The sequence below is a fragment of the Myotis lucifugus genome, unplaced genomic scaffold, assembly GCF_000147115.1.
Source record: "Myotis lucifugus unplaced genomic scaffold, Myoluc2.0 scaffold_726, whole genome shotgun sequence".
NCBI lineage: Eukaryota > Metazoa > Chordata > Mammalia > Chiroptera > Vespertilionidae > Myotis > Myotis lucifugus.
In genome coordinates, this window is record NW_005871774.1 from 22254 (window position 1) to 42280 (window position 20027).

The following is a 20027-nucleotide window of genomic DNA, read 5'->3' on the forward strand; positions in this document are numbered from 1 at the left end:
AGGGCTGAGCACCACCACGGGTGCTGCTGCCGTCTGCCTGAGGAGGAGTCCTCCACAGAACCGTGGGGCTTGGGCCCTGGGCTCCAGCCCCAGGCCTCTACCTGGGCCTCCAGGACCTGCACCCAAACTGGCCCCTCGGGTGCTCCGCGCCCACACAGGGACCAGGCATGGACCGACACACCTCCTCCCGGCGTGGGCCACGCACACCTGAGCTCGTCCACACGGCCAGCTGGCACACTGACCAGGGCACTGGCCACGGGAAGGCAAGAGGCTGTGCCCCAGACCCTGGCCTTTCCTGCCACAGCAGTGGTGTCTGGCTAACATGAGGGCTGGGAAGACCCTTCCAGGACCCCAGCAGGACGGAGTCGCGCTCACCTCTCTGCTGGTGTTAAGGACCGAAGGCTGGGACCCGGGCGGAAGAATTCTGCGAGGGGCCCCCACCGAGAGGCTCTGCCCCTGTGGCAGCTGGATGGACTGGGGCAGGAGCAGGGGCTGCTGTCCGGAGCCGTACCGCGGCAGAGGCAGCTGGGAGCCGGGCAGTGGCATCGTCAGCTGCTGACAACAGGGACAGTCAGGAAAGGGGTGGTGGTGGGGGAGAAAGTCACAAACCACTGTTCACACTCCCGCCCAAGAGCAAGCACACATCAGACTCAAGTCACAGCGAGGCCTTCCTGCAGCGGGAGAGACTCGCTTTCCCTGAGAGCCGCAGGGCACCCTGGACTTCCGCCGGCACAGTGGGTGGTGAAGCAGGCACGGGACGAGGCCGCAGCAGCTGGCCAGTGCCACCCGGGGGTGGGGCTCCTCTCCCAGGTGGAAAGGGCGTGTGTGCTCCAGCCCTCCCCGCTCCCACCCAGCGAAGGCTCGCTGAATGCACCCTGTGCGGGGAAAGCACCAGGACACTGTCAGACCCAGAGCCACGAGGGCAGGGCGGTGCCATCCTGGACACAGCGCTGGTGCCGGAGTGCAGAGAGCAGGCAGCACCCCGGGTGCGAGTGCGTGCATGTGCGTGTGCGTGTGCGTGTGCGTGTGCGGGTGCGTGTGCATGTGCGGGTGGTGAGGTGGGTGAAAAGCTAGGGAGGGCCAGAGAGGCTCGGGAGGGGACGTCCATGTGGATCAGATCCCAGGTGAGAACAAGGCTGGAGGCTCCCTCGCCCCCTCCGTGCAGCACCGGGCTGCCCGCCACTGCCTGCCCCTAAGGTCAGAGGACGAGGCTCGGGGTCAGGGTTCTTGGAACCAAACTCGAGCTTCCTAGAAGCTTCTGAAGCACAAGCACGTTGTGACAAGAGAAAGGCAACTGCAAGGCCTAAGCGACCACTTCGAATGTCCAGACCAGGTGGGTGAGGGGAGGGGGCAGGGGGGCCACTTTTTGTCTCTCAGTCACTTTCCTCTTCATCTCCCTGCTGGTGAGTCCACAGTGGAGGGTCAGAAGGATCTATTGGGATTGCATCACCGAGACACGTGGCAGCCAGAGCCTCTAAGACCCAGGCCCCATCTGCGTACAACACCTGTTTTAAAGGGAGGGGGCGGGGGTTCATGCAGGAGCCTGGGCAGGGAGGGGTGCAGGGACGAGGACCGGCTGGACTCTGAATACTTTCCAAATGCAGAGCCGACAGACCTGCTGAAGGCCCAGAGGGGGTGATGCGGACTGGACCACCTCAAGGACCAGGGAGAAAATCACGTTTTGGACCCGATGTCTGAACAATGTTTTTTGAGTATGCGGTGAACAGTAAGTTTAGCACTTTATGCTTCATGCCCCACAGCGGGGGGGGGGGGGGGGGGACGGACGACACGACACACGACACAGAGGTGATGGGATCCCTCAGAAGGGGCTGAGCCTGTGACCTGGTTCCAGCTACAGCAGCAAGTCAGCACACCGAGAGGCAGGCGAGGGAAAAGCAGTTGGGGGGGACTGACGCCTGACCTGGGGGAGCTGGGAGTCCAGCATCTGGGAGGCGCCCAGCCCGGCCGCCTGGCTGAGCTGGCCCTCGTAGACCAGGGCTTGGCTTCCGCTCATGGGCTGGTAGGGGGAGCCGGACGGGGGCTTCACGAGCTCCAAGGGCTGCATGCCGGGAAACGCCGAGTACGGAGGCTTCAGGGCGGTGCCTCCAGAGAGGATCATGGTGCTGGGCGGGGACAGGCTGGGGTGCATGTACACCTGCGACCTGCAAAAGCCAGACGATACCAGGGCAGGTGTGGGAGTGCCCGCGTGAGAACCCAGAGGGCTTGCGCAAACACTCTGCTGGCCCTACCCCTCGACGTTCAGAACAGCCCCCTGGATGGTGCCCATGTTGCTGGTCCAGGGATCACAGTTGGGGCATCACTGGATTAAACGAATGGACAAACATACAAGACGCAGGAAACCCAAAAGCACTGGACGTGAGACACAGCAAGGGCAGCTGGAGGCAGCGGGCGTGGGCGTGGCGGAGGGCAGGGCAGCAGGCCCACAGCCCCTCCTGCACACAGTGAAGAACGAACTGTAAGTGACCACACACCCTCACCCCAAGGAGAACAAAGGGAACCAGTGCGCAGGCTGCAAAGGCCCGAGCTCCGCCTGTGAGCCGCCAGCCCTCGTCCCCGTCTCACCTGAAGGGCTGCAAGGAGCTGAAGATCTCCTGTGACTGGGAGACGGGGAGCCCGCCCCTCAGCCCCAGCTGGGCTGACGCCTGCAGAGACGTGTGGAGGGAGATGGGGATCTGCTGGGCAGCGGCAGCCTGTGGGGAAGCCAGCAGGTCACTGCGGGGCCCTCCGAGCTGCTCTTCCCTTCCCCTCCGCACGCGGCTGGAACCCCGCCCCACGTGCCGGTCCCAGCACCTCCTTCCTGCGCTTTTGCTCTACGCGTCAGACACTGCCTAGCTCCACGCACTGAGGTGGCGCTCACGCGAGGGTGCGTGGACAACCACACACAGAACACATGCAGTAGGACCCAGTTCCGTGAAGACCAACACCTTGCACAACTGCACAAGGTAATATTTAAGAACACGTTTTAAAGGGGTCAGGACAGGCCAAGTCCTCTGCCCTCTGTCCCGAATCTGCTCTGAGCAGCGCCTCCGAGGGGAGCCTGGTGCTGGTCGGCGCAGGCAAGGTCTGGCCCCGCGCCAGGTCCGACGTCCAGAAAGCATCCCCTGCAGCATGGAAACGATGCCGGTGCCACATAAAAACGAACGCCTGCTTGTTCTAAAACTACCTCTTTCTAATGCATCCATGCCTGGGAGTCTAGGCCTTGCTTCTCTTCATCAGAAGGATACCTGATCACCAAAGAGAATTCCGTTTCAGCTAGTCCCGGCCAGGACCCAGAGGAGAACTCGAAGGAAAACTAAGCAGAGTCTGGAGCACTGAGCTCCACTCCTCGCCTCGTTTACTCCTGCCCCACACTGACTGGCTGCCAGGACACGCAGGTGCTGGGCATTACGCGAGAGGGATTCAGAGAAAGAAGAAACACAGGACTTCTGACACCGCCCCGCCCCCCGCCGCCCGGCCTGCGCCATCACCTGCTGGTAGCTCTGCTGCTGCGGGATGGTCTGAGGAACCAGCCGGGGCTGACTGGCAAACACGTGCCCATCCAGGTAGAGAGGTGGCAGGTGGCTGCCTGGAGACAGAACCCACGGAGGCAGAACAGGATCAGGTCTCACTGTTGCCGAGGACCCTTAGGGGACACGCTGTGCCCACCCTCCCACGCCCCTCGTGCCCACTGCGTGCAGCTGCCTCGGTCTCTCAGCCACGTTCCTCTTCATCTCCCTGCTATTGAGTCCACAGTGGAGGGTCAGAAGGATCTATTGGGATTCCATCATTGAGACCTCGGCAGCCAGCACCTCAAAATCCCCACCCTCCCCCTTTGGGCACCGACACCACGACCAGGACGCTGGCGGGAAGGACAACATGTCCGTTACTGACTGAGGATTCAGCTGATAGGCAAGCACTTTCAGGTATGGCCTCTGGTCGGCGTGGCTACCCCATGGAGCGCCATCCTCGCCCGGGCTGGTTTTACAGAGCACAGACCGAGGCTCAGGGCTGAGCTGCTCACTGGCAGAGTGACCCCGCCCCCATTAACCCCGATCCAACTCAAAGCCCATCTCGGCTCGCTCCTCCCTCCCAGCAGAAGCAAGTGCGATCAGGGAAGCAGAAGCAAGTGCGAGCCGTCTGCAGCCGTGAGAAGCTGGGATCGCCCAGCCTAGAGGCAGCCCGACTCCCACTTGCACAGACTCCCTAAGTCACGGTCGGTGGGTTCAGGGCTGCCAGCCCCACGCTTCTGTCGAAGCGCACGAGGAGGCTCGGGCCGCCACGGGCATGGGCGGCATGGAGACGCCGCCGAAGGAGCTGTAGTTGGCCCCACTGGAGGCTCCCACAGAGGACGGGGGCTGGATGCCCGAGCCAGGGCCTCCCGGAGAGCTCTGCTCCGGCAAGCTGGGCGAGTTTTCCCAAGCCTTCCGCGCAGACTCCATCTTTGGAAGCAAGGGGAGGAGAGGGATGAACACTACTAGGGAGAGGCAGTGGCAGTGGGTGGGGCTGCCCGCTCCCGCCTCCTCACAAGCCAGGGCCCCGCATGGGCCTTGCTGAGATCAGGACTGGTGTTACCTTCAGAGTGAGGTCGGCCGTGGGGAAGGACATCTGGGAGAGGCCGATGGCCCTCTGGATGTGATGATCTCGCCGCAGGATGGGAATACTCTGTGTCAGCCCGGCCTGGAGGAGACAAGAAGCCATGGGACAACCAGGCAGAGGAAGCGAGACGACGATGTGTCAAAATGCCCTTCAGAGTTGGTCGTGTGCACCTAAGGCCACAAGATGAAGCTGCCAGCAGCTGAGACCAGTTTATCTTCTCCAAAGAGCTGCCTTCATGGCTTCCCTTGACAGAGGCCCAGGAGAGCCCCCCATTCCCCAGAGCCCTCTAGCAGGGATGGGCATGTGCCAGCAACGTAACGACTGGCTGCCGGCACGCAGGCGTGGAGACCTCCAGGAGGCTGAGGAACAGGTGCCTGTGACAGAGCCTCAGCGATGCCTGCTGGCCGCTCCTGCTGCGCTGGGCGGGGCCCTCAGCATGCTGCGGGCCCCGGGAGCTCAGTCCGGAAGCGTGGTTCGCCCAGCATCTCAAACATGACCACGGAACTTGGAAGAACAGAGAATCGAAGCATGCTACCCAAACCAGACCTTGGGAAACACACTGCCCCATTTTAAGGTTACAAAACTGGGTGTAGAACATTCAAACAACTAGTGGAAGACAGTAAGCAGCTAGAAATTATGTCATGACTCAAACCCAGGTCTGCCTGACCCCAGGGCCGAGCAGTGCGGGGCCAGGGCTGGCGAGGAAGCACACTCACGTTACTAGCCAGGGCGTCCTGGAGCTTGACCACTGGATTCCCCGTGGGGCCGGGGGCAGACCCCGGCGGCAAGCTGAAGTCGGAGTCCTGGGAAAAGGGGACAGAGCCCTGGAGATCCTGGCTCACCTTGCGGCAGAGACACGGTCTCAGCGCCTCTAAAAACCCACCACGCAAGCAACATGGCCGCATGTTCCCCAGCGGCACAGGAGGGAAGGGTGCCGCCCCTCATCCTCGCTCCTGCCGTGCCCACTGCCCCACCCGACAGAGACCATAAAGACTGCCGCCCGCGCAGCCTGAGAACCGGCTGGCGTCAGCAGGGCATCTAGGGGGCAGCTCACTAGCACCTCCGTCCACGCTCACCCGCACGCTCCCCGGTGCCGCCAGCTCACCCCTCTGCTCCTTCTAGGAGACAACCTGTCCAAGCCCCTCCTTCCCTCCAAGTACAAAAAAAATAAAGGAGAAAGGAAATAAGCCAAAGCCTCACTTTTGGACTGACTCCAAATTCGATGGGCGGCACCGGGAGCACGGAGTCCACGTGAATCTCCACCCCGTTGACCGGCGGGACAGCGGCGCCCGGCAGGCGCTCGGCCGCCTCGGAGCCCTTTCTGTTCTTCAGGGAGCGCTCGTTGCCGATGGGTCCTGGTCTGTGCTCCTTGCTCTGCGCTGAGCCTTGTTCTGAATCCTTGACGGGAAAGCAGAGCAGCTGAACACAGACTAGATGACCTTCTACGCGCGCGGGAATCGGGGCAGAAGACGAGACAATGAGCCCTTCTGCCCAGGCCCGGCCCCTGCAAGAGGGACTCCAGGTTACCTTTTGCTCGGGTTGCTTCTGAGCCGGCTCCTTATGGCCGTCAGCCTTGGGCTCCAGGTTGGACCCGCTCATCTCCTCTGGTTTCAGAGTGCCATAGGGCGAGCTGCGCTGCGACGAGGTCGCAGACGACTCTCGAGACTCGGCGCTCAAGTCCACACCACTGTCTCCCTGGCTGCTCTTAAAGCCCTGCTGTGCAAGGCACCAACGGGTTAGAGCCCTGACCCCCAGGCTCCCCGCGCTGCCTGCCTGTGCGCAGTCTTGTCCCGCGTTGGGACCTGACCCCACAGCTGAAGGGATGTGGCCAAAGGCAGCCCTGCCCGAACCTCCAGACCCCCAGTGGGCCCTCGTCTGAGACGGTCACACGCATCCCTCTTGTGACCCAAACCAAACGGAGTGACCACCGCTCCCGGTTTGAAGGAGAGCCCCGACTGCTCCCCTACAGGGGGTGGGGTAACCCCCTTCCTCCCTCTCACACAGGCATCTCACATAGGTCAGAAACCGAGGCTGTAGTCCAGCCACAAGCCGGGGCCTGAGGAAATGGCCTCTGGTCCAGGCTCAACTACTGTGGCTGAGGGAGGGCGTGGGCCGTAGGACGGACGAAGCCCAGGCCAGGCAGCCACATGGGCGGCGAGCACCCCCGCCTGTGAGCACACAGCGCACTCACCTCGGCGGAGCCGGGCTCGGAGCTGTTGAAGGCCGTGGCGGCTTTAGTCCAGGAATCGCTGGTTGAGGCCTGAACGGGCAGGGCTGCCGGAGGAGGAAGCAGAGAATCAGGGCATCAGAAAGGAGCAGGAGGCTGCCAAGGCGAGCACAGGCGTGGCGTACACAAACCCAGGTCCTCACGGCCCTCGTGGTCCCCGCCCACACGCCAGTGAGCAGCTGATACTGGGGAGCTGGTCTGAGCGTCACGCCCCTGCCCAGCAGCCGCAGGCAGACTTCATCTCTGCTGTGCTGAGGCTTCCCTCACTCAAGCCAACTATTTGTTTCTACCAGCGGGAGCTGCTGCCAGTCCCGCAAGGCCCACGCCGCCGCCACCGAGACGCCAACAGCAGCCATGGCCCCGTGCCTGTCCACACGACTTCAGTGTGACCTTCAGATCGCCCAGACCGTGGTCTGACGACAGAAGCCCGCTCCCGGGCTCCGGGGACAGGTGTCTCGGACTTGCTCGCTCTGACACACCCGTCACACACCACCCACCGTCTGACGTCAGTATTTCCCTGAGAGGCCATGGCTCTTGCCATCAGAGCCGAGTCCTTCCCAGCCTCGTTCTGCAATGGGGACAGGCCACGCGGCACAACTGCGAGTCCAGGCCGGAGCCCAGGACCTCTTCAGGCTCACCCTGAAGCCTGGGCTGCGCTGTGTCACACAACTGGCTGTGGGTGACTTCTCCATGCTCCCCGGGGAGGGCTACGTGCCTTGTTCTATGTTCCCTGCAGGATGGTAGAGGCCATCCTGTCCAAAGTGGGCATTCAAGAGGAACTGGTTCCATTAAGATCAGTGGTTCTCAACCTTGGCTGCACATTAGAATCACCTGGGAATCTTTTTAAAATCCTGATTTCTGGGCCTCATCCTCCGGAAATTCTGTTTCTTTGTTACTGATGTTGTGGCCCCACCCCATAACAAAGAAACAGAATTTCCGGAGGATGAGGCCCAGAAATCAGGATTTTAAAAAGATTCCCAGGTGATTCTAATGTGCAGCCAAGGTTGAGAACCACTGATTAAGATGGTATTATGTTTTTAAAGTTACTAGAAAAAGAGCGTTGAATATAGATTTTTTAAAAGTTCAGGGGAACAAATTTTCTAAAGAGCGAAGTCCACCTGAGTCAGAGAGTGCCTCGGGGCTGACAGAGCCTTCCTTCCGGGCTGGGAAAGGCCAGTGCACAGATCACAAAGCCCCGGCCCTGGTGCCCTCCTGGCAGGTACTCCTCGCTCCTTTACCCATAACAGGAAAGGGTGAGTGTCGTGGGCAAAGGGAGCCAGGCCAGCTCGAGTGCCCTGGTGAGGGGGGGGCGGGGCCAACCTGTCTCCAGGTCTCCAGACTCAGGGAACGCTTTGCTCTTCCAGCAACTGCAAGGCAGGGCAAGTCTACACCTGCTCAGGGGCGACAGCCACCCATGGGCTAAGGTGGGGCTAACACTGGCTCAGAGGACTCCGGAGCAGGTTACGCCCCACCCACATTCCCAGTCCTGAAAGCAGATGTTCCCTAAAAAGAGAACAGCCAGGGGCTAAGCATCTAGGCCCAGGCACCCCTGCTCTTACCCTGGCCACTGCTCTCCCAGATCTCAGTGCCCAGGCTGCTGCCCGGCACGGGCACATCGCCTTGCTCCAGGCCCAAGTTGTTCTGCTTTTTCGCAAACCGAGGAAGGGGTGTACATTTTCATGCACATTCTGCTGGCCAGAGCCCAGACAGATGGGCTCTCCCACCTCTGGGGAAGGCTGGGAACGTGACATTCTCCCAGCAAACGTCTCTGGGGCATCAGAACCAAGAGAACTCGCCCCAGCAATGCTGGGACGCTCGTCTCTCAAGACCTCAACCATGAGGGAGTGTTAATGCCACACCTGGCAAGGGCTCACAGCCAGTGACTGCGATGAATCAGACAACAGGACAGTGTGCACTGCCCCACGGGCGCCGTGTGAGCACAGGGTCCCACGGGCGCAGGGGGAGGAGACGAGGGGCTGAGGCCGTCTGCACCGCGCCTGCTGGGCTCCAGCTGCTGTCACCGGACAGTCCCTCTTTGAGAACAGGGAAGGGGTCATCCACTGTGGGCGCTGCGGGCGGTGTTTGAGGGACACTCCTCCCTCCTCCTTCCTCCCTCCCATCCTGGGCTCCATTCAGAACTCGGAGCCTCCTGGCTGTGGTTCCCCGCACCGGCTGGCGCCACCCGCCACCCACCACCCGCCACCCTGCTCCTCCTCCCTCGCGCTCCTCACCTGCGCAGCTTGCTCCTTCTTCCTCCTCTCCTCCTCCAGCAGGCGGCGCTGCTTCTTGGTCAGGATTTCGATGAAGCCTTCACCCACCATGGAGCCCACCTCCGTCTCCTCCCCGGGGCTGGGCCCACAATTCTCGAGGATGGAATCTGAACCAAGAGTTCACGCGAAGGGATGGTGTTCCACTCATCGGAGGCCAAGAAGAACCCATCCCCACAGGCACCTGACATCTTGGGACAGCTCAGCTCCAAAGGCCGGCAGTGCCTGGCTGGTACCTCCCAGGAGCCGTGGAGTTCATTGTGTCCACAGAATGAGCTGGGATTCCACACCTCTCACGTGCTCTAACAAACCGTCCACGCAAACCCAAGAGCCCTAAGTGACACTCCAGCCCAGAAAAGTCTTTGGAAATAGAGACACCAGTCCCAGCTCTGCTCCTAATTAGCCATGTGACCCTGGACGAACCACTCAACCTCTCTGGGCCTCGGGTTCCCATCTTTACAAGGGAGGGGGGGACGGGGGGCACTGTAGGGCAGTTAAGGGGTTTGGCAAACTGTGAGAAACACAAGTGCAGGGGTCGCATCTGTTCTGCCCATCTCCGTGCCCCGGAACAAGGCCCAGGGCCTCCCCCAGAGGGTCAGACACAGTGAGAGGGCAGCCTGCAGGGCGAGGCCCCATTTCACCTGGCTCGGCTCCCTCCCTCCCCCGAAGATGCGAGGCAACAGACTCACTTCCGTAGTTCAGGTCAAACTGCTTCATGGCCTCTCCCGGCTCGCCCACCCTCTGAGCAGCCAGGGTGGCCTCCTCTGCCTTCTCACAGGCGGCTTCGGGGACGTCAGAGGTGGCATGGGCAGCCCGCTCCAGGGTGTAGTGACCACTGTGACCTCCTGGCAAGGCCTCGTCCGGGGTCCTGGAAGGGAAGGGGACCTCGTTAGCTCAGAAGCGACCACGGCTGGGGAAGCAACGGGAAACCACCTAAGCACACAGCACGCACCATGGAAGCCACTCCCGGGCAGGCCACGGGGAGGCCCCCTCCAGCCGCACCGCCCCTGCCAGGGCTCAGTACTCTGCCTTCCCACTGTGAGCCAAGCTCAGCAGGACTCCACAAAGGACAGAGCTGCAGGGCGTCCTCCTGTCACAACACTGACCAGCAGACGCCCCGGCCTCGGCCACCACCAGGCCTTGGGGCAGAAGTCAGAGGCAAAGCCAGGCCTCGGCATCTGAGTCCTGGGAAGCTAGACTCACCGACACCCAAGAATCCGCACGCCCTGTGGCTCCCTTTCGGGGAAGTCACCCCAGGCTCTGCCCCAAATCTGAGCAGGGGCAGGTGGGAGCATCTCCGCATGCTCAGGTCCTTCTCCTGAGCCCGGGCAGCCCGCGGGCACTGAGCTGGGGCATCCATATCACAGCCTCCAATCCCGGGCCAGCCACTCACAGGCCTCAGGCTGCCCATTCCCTGTGCTACTGCCTGTCTTATCACACCCATTCCCTGCGCTACTGCCTGTCTTATCACACACAGCGCAGTGCCCAAAGGTGCCAGAGCCGCCTCGGGGCAAGCACAAGGAGGCTGAACTCCTGGGACAGGTGCCACATAAGAGGACCACGGGGGCGGGGACTCTGGTTTTGGTTTTAGTTTTCAAGCCACAACGGGGACTCTGGTTTTGGTTTTAGTTTTCAAGCCACAACAACAAAACGCCACAGGAAGCAGACACACGGTGCAGGGGCGAGCGAGGGAGACGCTCACACACAAGGGCTGCGGCAGCCCCTCGGGTGCGGGGCGGCCCGACACACGGCGGGACACGCATGCATGGAGTGCTGCTCGCAACACCGGCTCGATCACAGAACAAGCAACAAAAGGACCCGATTTTGTTTTGTTTACCTTTTGGCTTTCAAAGGCGTCCCACTCTGCTGGCTCTCATAATGGGGAGAGGTGTCACCACCGCCTGGCCTAACAGCCTTCTCCCCAAACCCTCCCAGCTCCAGCTTCCGGCTCTGCCGGTCCACCAGGGGTCTCTGGCTGGAGAAGCTCCGCTTGGCCAGCTCCTTCTTCTCCCCCAGGCTGGCCCCGGGCAGGCTGCCGTCCACGTGGGGGCCGGGCTCGGGCCCGGAGCCGTCCCGCCGCTCGCGCCGCTCGCTGAAGTCGCTGCTCTCGGAGGCGGTCTCCCACTCCTCGTTGGCGTGGTCAGAGGAGTTCTGGTAGGAGAGCTCGGGGGACCTGCGGCCCACGGCGCCGCTCCTGTCCCCGGGGCAGAGCTGGGACCTGGCTGGCCACTGACCCGCCAGCAGGTGGGGCTCCTCCTCCGGCCCCCACACCCCCAGGGACTCGCGCTCCTGCCGGAGGCGCCGGAAGCGCGGGGGCTTGTCCTGGCGCGGGGGGCGCCTCCTCCGGAAGGGCCGGTTCTCCGCGCTCTCAGCATCGGCCCCGTGGTCGTCCGGGAAGAAGGGCCTCTTGTCCTCCAGGCGGCCGTCCTCGCAGCCCCTGGCGCCAAGGGCCTCGGGGTGCCAGGAGGCCTCTGGGACGCAGTCTCTGTCGGGGGGCCGCCGGGGGCCGGTGTCGGGGGAACCGTGGTCCTGCCAGCAGGCGCCGGCACTGCGGCTCTGCCAGTGGGCGGCCTCCCTGGACACGAAGGTTCTCCGCCCGTAGCCGCAGTGGCTCAGCCGGGGAGGGAGGGCGCGCCCGAAGGCCCGCGGGCCTCTGCTCTTGGCCTCCAGACCGCTGTGATCGTCGGGGGTACATCTTGTGGGACCGCCACGAGTCCCTGAAGTCGCCTTTCCTGGAGGCGGCCTCCTCCCTGTCCAGGAGCGAGCCTTCGTGGCCGCTGTCCGAGACTCTCTGCCGCCGCCGCTTGGGCAGCTTCCTCGTACTCGGAGCCCTCGCTGTGGGTCTCGCTGGCGATGCGGCACCGGGGCTTGGCGCGGGGGAAGTCCTCGGGCGGCCCGAACTCGCGCAGGCCCCGGCCGCGGCCGCTCCTCTGGCTGTTGGTGTAGATGCCCCGCACCCCGAGGACCCCCCCGCCCCCGATGCCGGGGCCGCCGCCCGCAGGCCGGCCACGGAAAGTGAATTCTCGGAACCCGCGGCCGCGGCTCCGGGCCTGCCCTCGGCCCCCAAAGGCTTGCTCCTCATCGATGAAGATCCAGTTGCTCCTCTTGGTCAGGGGCGGGTCGCTGGGCTCCCGGGCCGGCCTGGGCTCCCAGGCCCTGTCGGGCTGGTCGTCCTCCTCAGACTTGCTGGCAGAGCGGCCCACGCCATCTCGGGCCGCGCCCGGGGCCTCCGAGGCGGAGGGGGCGGCGTTGGCCAGCGTGGGGTCGTTCTCCTGGTCCTCGTCCTCGTCCTGGTCCTGGTGACGCGGCACCTCCTCCGGGGGCTGGCGGGCGCTCTCCTCCCCCGGCTCCGGCCTGCTCTTCTCCAGCTCCTTCTCCTTGTCTTCCACCTTGAGCGCCTTCAGCACCGGCTTCTTGATGGGCCCCGACCGCCGGGTCCTGCTGGTCTGCTCCTGCTGCTGGCTGCCGGGGCCCCGGGGCTCGGCGGTCCACTCGGGCTCCAGGGACGGCTGTTTGTGGGGGCTCCCTTCCTTCTCCCAGGAGGAGGCATTGAAGGGCGGCTCCTCCCGGGGCGCCTCCTTGTCCACACCGTTGGCTGTGTCAGCGGCCTTGGGCTGGGGGCTAACATCCCAATTGCTATAGTCTGGCTTGTTCTCAGCCGGGGCAAAGTCGGGCTCCAGTGGGGAACACCTGAGGTTTGGGGTGTGGCCCCGAGGAGCACCTGCGTCCTGCACACTGTCTTGGGGTGGAAACAAAAGCTCCTGGCCTCTTCTTTGGGAAGAGACACAGCTGTCAAAGTCTGCTTGGGCCTTCTTGTCAAAAGCACTCAAGTACTCCTCCACTCTCTCCTCAAGGGGAGCGCGCGGGGCACCTACGCCCCCTGACCTTCCGGGTGAGGCAGAGTAAGCGCTTTCATTCCTGAAAAGGAACCAGAAAAACCAGTCAATGTGATTGGAGCCTGGTTCCTGCTTTCCATGCTGAACACAGAGCTTAGTTTTCAAAAGAAAAAAATGTAAAAAACAAAAACGAAAAAAGAAAAAAAAGGAAAAACATAAGCACCAACATTTCCTCTATCTTTAAACAGGTCTCAGTGGCTGGGCCACGGACTGGTGGGTGGCCCTGGAGTCCAGAGTGAAGAAGGCGGTGGCTGAGGGTGGACGCGGCGTGCCACCCCGGAGACGGAGAGTGGCGGGATCCTCTGCTTCGATCAGCTGGAGCCTGGGGTCCGCGCAGAGGCCGGCACTGCCGGCGGGGCCAGCTTGCTTTGCTTTCACAGGAAGGAGTCCCCACAGCTCAGCCGGCCCGCTGAGCCGAGTCCCCTCCCCGCCCTGCCCCATTCAGAGCCTCGCCTTGAACCGATTTCTCCTGGGCCTTCAGTCTCACCATCAGACAAGCGACTCACACCAGCATCCAAGCCACCCCCACGCTCTCCTTCCCAGAGGCACCGGCAGGCCCTTCCTGCGCCCTTGCCCTTGGCAGGGTCTCCTGGGAGAGTCTCCTGTGGGTGCAGCTGGCAGGACCACGTGTGTCTCACCTGACGTGCATGTCCATGGCCAAAGTGTCGCTGGGTTTTGGGGGAGGCAGAGAGTAGCTCTTGCTCTGCAATGCCATGTAGCCCTCGGGGCTCCACACAGGGGCTGGGTCGATGGCGGTCACTTTTCTTTCCTGCAGTTGGGGGACACGGCTCTGATCCTCAGAGCGACAGCTAGTCCCACTGACGGAGTCTGGGGGCACCATGGGCTTCATCAGTCCTGAAGGGGGAAAGAACTGATCTAGGTCATCCGTTCGAAAACCGTGCTCCAACCTCAAGGTCAACCACAGGCTCAAAGAAGACAGCAGTGACCTGACCGGCACGGCGCGGCACTCCCAGGCCCATCTCTGGGGTCTTCACCGGCCCTGAAGCCACAGCACGCCACCTGAGGGGCTAGTGAGACCAGACCTGGGACGTCCAGCCTGTTTCCAGATCAAGGACCCCTGCGACGAAGGGCGTATCAAACTGGCAATGGGAACCGGAAATATCAAACCAGAGTTCATCATTGTTGGCAGGAGGCCAGCAAGGGCCGGTCGGCAACGAGAATCTCCGTGCGCAGAGGGGCCGGACTCAGGGACGGTGAGCTGCCCACCGAGAGCCTCCACGGATGGGCTGGCACTACCTGCTTCAGAACCTGGGCAAGGAGCTGGAACAGGTTTCATTCCTTCTATTGCTCACCCCGAGGCTGACAGCAACTCCACACACTCCCACAGGAGGGTCAGCCACACTCCCACAGGAGGGGCAGCCACACTCCCACAGGAGGGACAGCCACACTCCTGCAGGAGGGACAGCCACACTCCCACAGGAGGGGCAGCCACACTCCCACAGGAGGGACAGCCACACTCCTGCAGGAGGGACAGCCACACTCCCACAGGAGGGGCAGCCACACTCCTGCAGGAGGGCAGCACGCTGCGTAAGTAACAGTGCACTGTTAGGTGGCCTGAGCCATGGGGGCCCTGCCAGATACAAAGGCTCTGGGACGCTGTCCCCTCTATGCCGCTGTCCCCAGCTATCAGACGAGGGAGTCCGGCTGGTGCATATGATATAAAGGTTTTGTTGGGCCTCAGTCTGTGGAGAAAAAAGATCTGATTTTCCAAATATTTTCTTCAAAAGTCTATTAATAGCCAAGCATTTTGCTGTGCTCATCCTTTACGCTGAGCCAGGCCGGGACTGTGCTTCTACCTCAGGCCAGTGCTTCCAGCTCCCTCTGGCTGTGGACCCTGAGTCAGGGAGCGGTGGGGACTCTCTGGAGCCCCGCATTGCACAGCGTTTACCAAGCAGTGACTGAGGCAGGCTGACCCGCTCAGCACTGTGCGTCGGCCGACTAGTGGCAACATGGAGCCTTATTCCCCGGCAAACCCTTCTGCCACAAGCACTTCTCACCACGGAGATGCTGGACAGAGTCCAGCGAACACTGTGCTCGCAGAGCCGGTGTCCCGGGGAACCGCGAGCCCAGGTGCTGGGACTGAGCGGGGCTCCCCCGCGACCTAACCTACGGGCTTGGTCGTCAGCGGGCTCACGCGCAGGGATGGGCTCTGCGCGGTGCGGAGCTGCAGCTGGGACGCTGCGCAAAGCCAGGCCACCAAGGGCCGTGTCCTCCGCCGAGACCGGCTGCTCTTCTGTAGTTCCAGCACCACGGCTCTCCCTCCTGCTCCTCAGAACAGCGTTTACCTTCCATAGCTCAGCTGTAGACACACTGCGTAGCAATTATCTTGGTAAATATGATGCCAAGAACCAGGAAAATCTGTAAGACGGGTAACGTAGTCTGTTGGAACTTTTTGCTTTCACCCATATCTATTGGGAAGTTGCAACAACAACAACAACAAAAAAAGGAAGTTGAACCTCTTCCTAGTCATAGTTTTTAGAAATATGGTGATTCAAGTAAAGGATCAGTTGACCAGTAATCTTTGCATTCTGGCTTCTTCATTAGTTCCATCAACAAAATTAAACCAAGAATCTCCTTTATATCCATATAAGTGACATCCATCCATGGTGAAGTTTTAGCAGAGGTTTTGTGGTATTTTTGCATTTGGTAATGGCATGAATTGGTTTGAGAGGTAATGAGATAGAAAAAATCCTGCCGAAACCGGTTTGGCTCAGTGGATAGAGCGTCGGCCTGTGGACTGAAAGGTCCCGGGTTCGATTCCGGTCAAGGGCACGTACCTGGGTTGCGGGCACATCCCCAGTGGGAGATGTGCAGGAGGCAGCTGATCGATGTTTCTAACTCTCTATCCCTCTCCCTTCCTCTCTGTAAAAAATCAATAAAATATATTAAAAAAAAATCCTTATCAAAAAATTGGTGGCTGGCCAGCATGGCTCAGTGGTTGAGTGTCGACCTATGAACCTGGAGGTCATGGTTCGATTCCCAGTCAGAGCACATGCCTGGATTGCAGGCTCGATCCCCAGTAGGGGGAGTGCAGGAGGCAGCTGATCAATGATTCTCTCTCATCATTGATGTTTCTGCCTCTCCCTCTCCTTTCCTCTCTGAAATCAATAAAAATATATTTAAAAAAAATAAATTGGTTACTTCACTTATACTTTGTGGGTCTTCAATTATGCCGGAAATATTTGTATAATCCTCCAAGGCTGGTAAAATACTTTTTTCTGCCCATTCTTCTTCGGAATTTCTTTCACTGTCGGACACTATCACGTTTCTTTTTGCCTTCGAGTCGGTCTAATGTCAGACTCATCACTGTCCTCCGACAAAGGACTGTCTTCCAGCTGACTCCACAGTCACTCAGCCAATCAGAGAAAGTGTCTGCACACAATTCACCCAAACGTTCTTCTCTGCTGTGGTGCATCTTTTTTAAAACTTTTGTCATAATAAGAGACGGATGGAAAGAATAGAGGACTGCTCATCACATCTCTTGAATACTGACTGACAAGCTGAGAAAAAGACCCGAAGAGGAAAGCTGAGGGGGCCGGAACCGGTGCTGCGCAGTGAAGCGGTCTGTACCTGATGAGCCCAAACAAGCATGACTGCGAAACAGGCCGCCGCGCTGTCAGAGCTCTCCCTTGCTTGCAGGCCGTAACCTGACTTACGTCCATGCAGGTGGGACACCAGTACACTCGTGACCTGCCAGCAGGGTGTTAGAGGCAGGTAAGAAACATACACGCTTTTGTCCAGGGAAACGCTACGTTTGCGTCTTGGCCTGGGCCAGGGTAGGGGACCACCCGAGAGGGATGGCCTCTCAGCCCGAGCCATACTGGTCCCCACGATAAGTCGGCTCTGTGACAAATGAACGTGCAATCCCAAATCACCAGAACACGCGTGGAAAGCAACCCACAGGTTATACACCTCCTCACGGACTTCAGGTAATAGAATAATCTGTTAAACGCTAGAAAACTATGTTTTAAATGATTAAAAAGCATAAAAGGAATTAAAAATATGACAAAAAATAACAGATTTGAGAAAAAATTCTAGTGATTTAGTCACTGAAATTAAAAACTCACTGGACAGTAAAAAAAAAAAAAAAGGCAGATTAGACACAGCTGGAGGAAGACTGAACTGGAAAAAGTTCTGAGGCATTTTCCAAGAAGGCGCCTGAGATAACCTCTTTCATATTTACGAGACTTGAAAGACAGAATGAGAAAGTACAAAAAACTCCAAGTGGAAGTCCTAGGAAGAAAGGATACAAAGAATGAGGAGAAGTTAATATCTGAACCGATAGCTAGAAGAGAAGGTTCCAAAAGTGACGAAAGACATCCATCCTTTGATTCAAACCCCATGAGTGAAGGGGCAGGTGCAGACACAGAGAGAAACAACGCACTTTCCGCAGCAGCAGGAGCCGGAAGAAGGCAAAGGCAATGCCCTCTTCACAGACTGACAGTAGCTGCCAGCCTAGAACTCTGTACCCAGCTGTACTACCATTCAAGAGCATGTGGCAGGAAGACTTCCAGGCAAAGGAAACCTGCCCAAAAACCTTTTCTGAAGGGCTCGGCAGAACACACTTCATGAAGAAGTGAACCGAGCCCAGAGGAAAGGAAAAAGATGCCAGAGGGAAAAGCAGCAAAGCACCTTGTAAACACACCAGCAGAGCTGAATACGCACAGACTGGATAGAACAACAAAAACCACCTGGTGGGCGTAAACATAAGGGAAAACCAAAGTCCAGGCAGCAGTAACAGGGAAGTGACGATGAGGTACTCAGAGGCAGGTTGGGGTGAAGATATTGATCAGCCTTTGCTAAGTCGAGGGCACATGTTGGAATTTAATGTAACTACTAAGATAGTACAAACAGAATGTAGAAGGAAAACAAAAAGAATGGGAAAACTTGATCCAAAAAAAAGTAAAAGAAAAGCATAGCAAAGAGGGACAAACAGAAAGCATACAATAGGAGAGTAGAAAATTCAAACGTAATAATCCCACTAATTCTAAAGGACAGACTGTTGGAGTGGGTGAAACCACACACATTGTACAAAGATACACTCCCCAAGGGGCTGGGAGAGGCTGCCGCACGAAGTGGAAAGAGGGTGCCAAATGACCCCTAATCAGAAGAGAACTGGTCCGGGCAGTGTGGCTCAGTGGTTGAAAGTTGACCTATGAACCAGGAGGTCGAAGTTTGATCACGGCCAGGGCACATGGCCAGGTTGCAGGAGGCAGCCGACTGGTGATTCTCATCACTGAAAATTCTCTGTCTCTCTCTCCCTCTCCCTTCTTCTGTGAAACCAATAAAAGTATATTTTTTTTAAAAAAGAAAGAAAACTGGAATGCTGTTACTATCAGACAAAGTAGACATTAAAGGTAGGAAGCGCAATCAGTGGTGACAAGGGTTTGCCTCCGGGGAGAGGAAGCAGACACCGCCAGGCTCACAGGACCGGTCAGGCTCACGGTCGTAGCGGGACCTGAACACACCTCTGAGCGGCTGAGTAAGGGAACGAACAACTGCGATGACTCAGCTGTTTCCAGACAACCAGCAAGCTGTTCACAGCCACTCAGAGAACGTCTATTCTTCTCAAGCAAACAGAGAATGTTTACAGAAACCAGGAACCATGTTACAGGCTACAGAGAAAATCTCAACAAACATCACTGCTCGGGGCCAGGCGGGCACCCTCCGCCCGGAGTGAAATCCGACCGCCGCCTGCTCTAAAAATAGCTGCACTGGGAGGCGAGGGCGCCCGCTCTGCTGTCTGCGCTGTTTGCTCCACAGCAGCAAAGCGGGGCTGCTGCTCAAGGCCAGAGACGGCACTCACCGCCTGGCATCGCGGAGCACGGCCGAGCGCCCGGCCTCTGCCCCGCAGCCCATATCCACCATACAGCAGGCACGTTAGAAAATCACACCATGAGGACACTCTTTAACTCTATATATTTGGAAAATTTACATCATTAAAAAAATCATAATCAGAAAAGGTAAATCAAAATCAGACTGACTTTAGAACTGTGTGAGAGCAAAAGCGCTTTCTCGTGAAATTCCTAGGCGTTCATAGCTCAGGTGATACTGAAATACTTGTCAGAAAAGCCGAAATTAAATGAGCTAAGCATCCAACACAATTAGTTAAAGAACAGGATAATTTCAAAGGAAATAATAGGGGGGCAAAGAAATTAATGAAGTAAAAATAAAACTGAGAAATTAAGAAATCCAAAAGCTGCCTTTCAAAAATGGCTTTAAACAAACCCTGGGGAAGACTAATCAAGGGAAACAGAGAAGGCGCGAAGAGCAGTAAGAATGACAAGAAGGGACAAAACAACATGGAAGAGACACAATTCCCGGTGACAGATGCTGTTATCGCCCTCATTTTGCCAACAAGAATGTTGAAGTCCAGACTGTCCTGTGACTTGCAGAGGAGGCCGGAGTGGAATCCCGGGGCCCTAACTCCCGAGGCAACATCCTTCAGCCCCTGTGCGGGGCCCACCAGCCCACGCAGCTTACCCGAGGGGTGCAGAGCCGAGGGGTAGAAATCCACGGGGGTGCGAGTGGGCGGGATCCGAGGGTCCATGTAGGAAGGCATCATCATCCACCTGGGGTCGAAGCCCAGCATCTGAGGGTGGTGCGCGTAGAAGGTGCGCTGCGGGTGGGAGGGCGGAGGGTACACCTGCGGCCAGTGCTGCATCTTGTACAGCTGCTCCTGAGCAGGGAGAGAGGCCATGAGACAGGCGCTGCGGGCAGACGGCGCCCCTGCACACACTCACCTTCCAGCAGGGGGCACAGAGGGCCCGCCCAGGACAGACCGAGAGGGAGGGATGAGCAGCGGCTCCCAGGGGAGACGCAGTGTACTATGGCTTTCAGGCTGCGGTCCGCTCCCAAAACCGACGGACAGTCGTGCCGTCATCAAAACGGGAGCCCACGTGCTCCTCTCACCCTGGGTTTTCACTCGGACCCAAGCCTTCCCTGGGTCTCCTGGAGCTGACGACTGACCAGCACACCCTCCCAGCATCTCCTTGCCCACAACCCGCTGAGCAGGGTCCC

At 59.2% G+C, this 20027-nt stretch overlaps 1 protein-coding gene and 2 non-coding genes across 3 annotated transcripts in view; all 3 read right to left on the minus strand.

Annotated features, from left to right (window-relative positions):
- The window catches only part of PRRC2B (proline rich coiled-coil 2B), a 51937-nt gene that overhangs the window by 7309 nt on the left and 24601 nt on the right, over nucleotides 1–20027 (minus strand). Inside the window, 18 exon segments of the mRNA XM_023746729.1 lie at nucleotides 376–552; nucleotides 1922–2162; nucleotides 2584–2711; nucleotides 3489–3594; nucleotides 4255–4439; nucleotides 4573–4677; nucleotides 5313–5399; nucleotides 5797–5994; nucleotides 6124–6312; nucleotides 6788–6870; nucleotides 8383–8559; nucleotides 9048–9200; nucleotides 9780–9958; nucleotides 10928–11785; nucleotides 11787–11902; nucleotides 11904–13008; nucleotides 13625–13841; nucleotides 19491–19689. Of these exon segments, the coding sequence (XP_023602497.1) occupies nucleotides 376–552; nucleotides 1922–2162; nucleotides 2584–2711; nucleotides 3489–3594; nucleotides 4255–4439; nucleotides 4573–4677; nucleotides 5313–5399; nucleotides 5797–5994; nucleotides 6124–6312; nucleotides 6788–6870; nucleotides 8383–8559; nucleotides 9048–9200; nucleotides 9780–9958; nucleotides 10928–11785; nucleotides 11787–11902; nucleotides 11904–13008; nucleotides 13625–13841; nucleotides 19491–19689 (4503 nt within the window).
- On the minus strand, nucleotides 1370–1455 carry LOC111823864. Its single transcript, XR_002826970.1, has one exon. It is a non-coding gene; the product is annotated as a small nucleolar RNA SNORD62 (small nucleolar RNA).
- Nucleotides 3708–3793, minus strand: LOC111823863. The gene has a single exon (XR_002826969.1). It is a non-coding gene; the product is annotated as a small nucleolar RNA SNORD62 (small nucleolar RNA).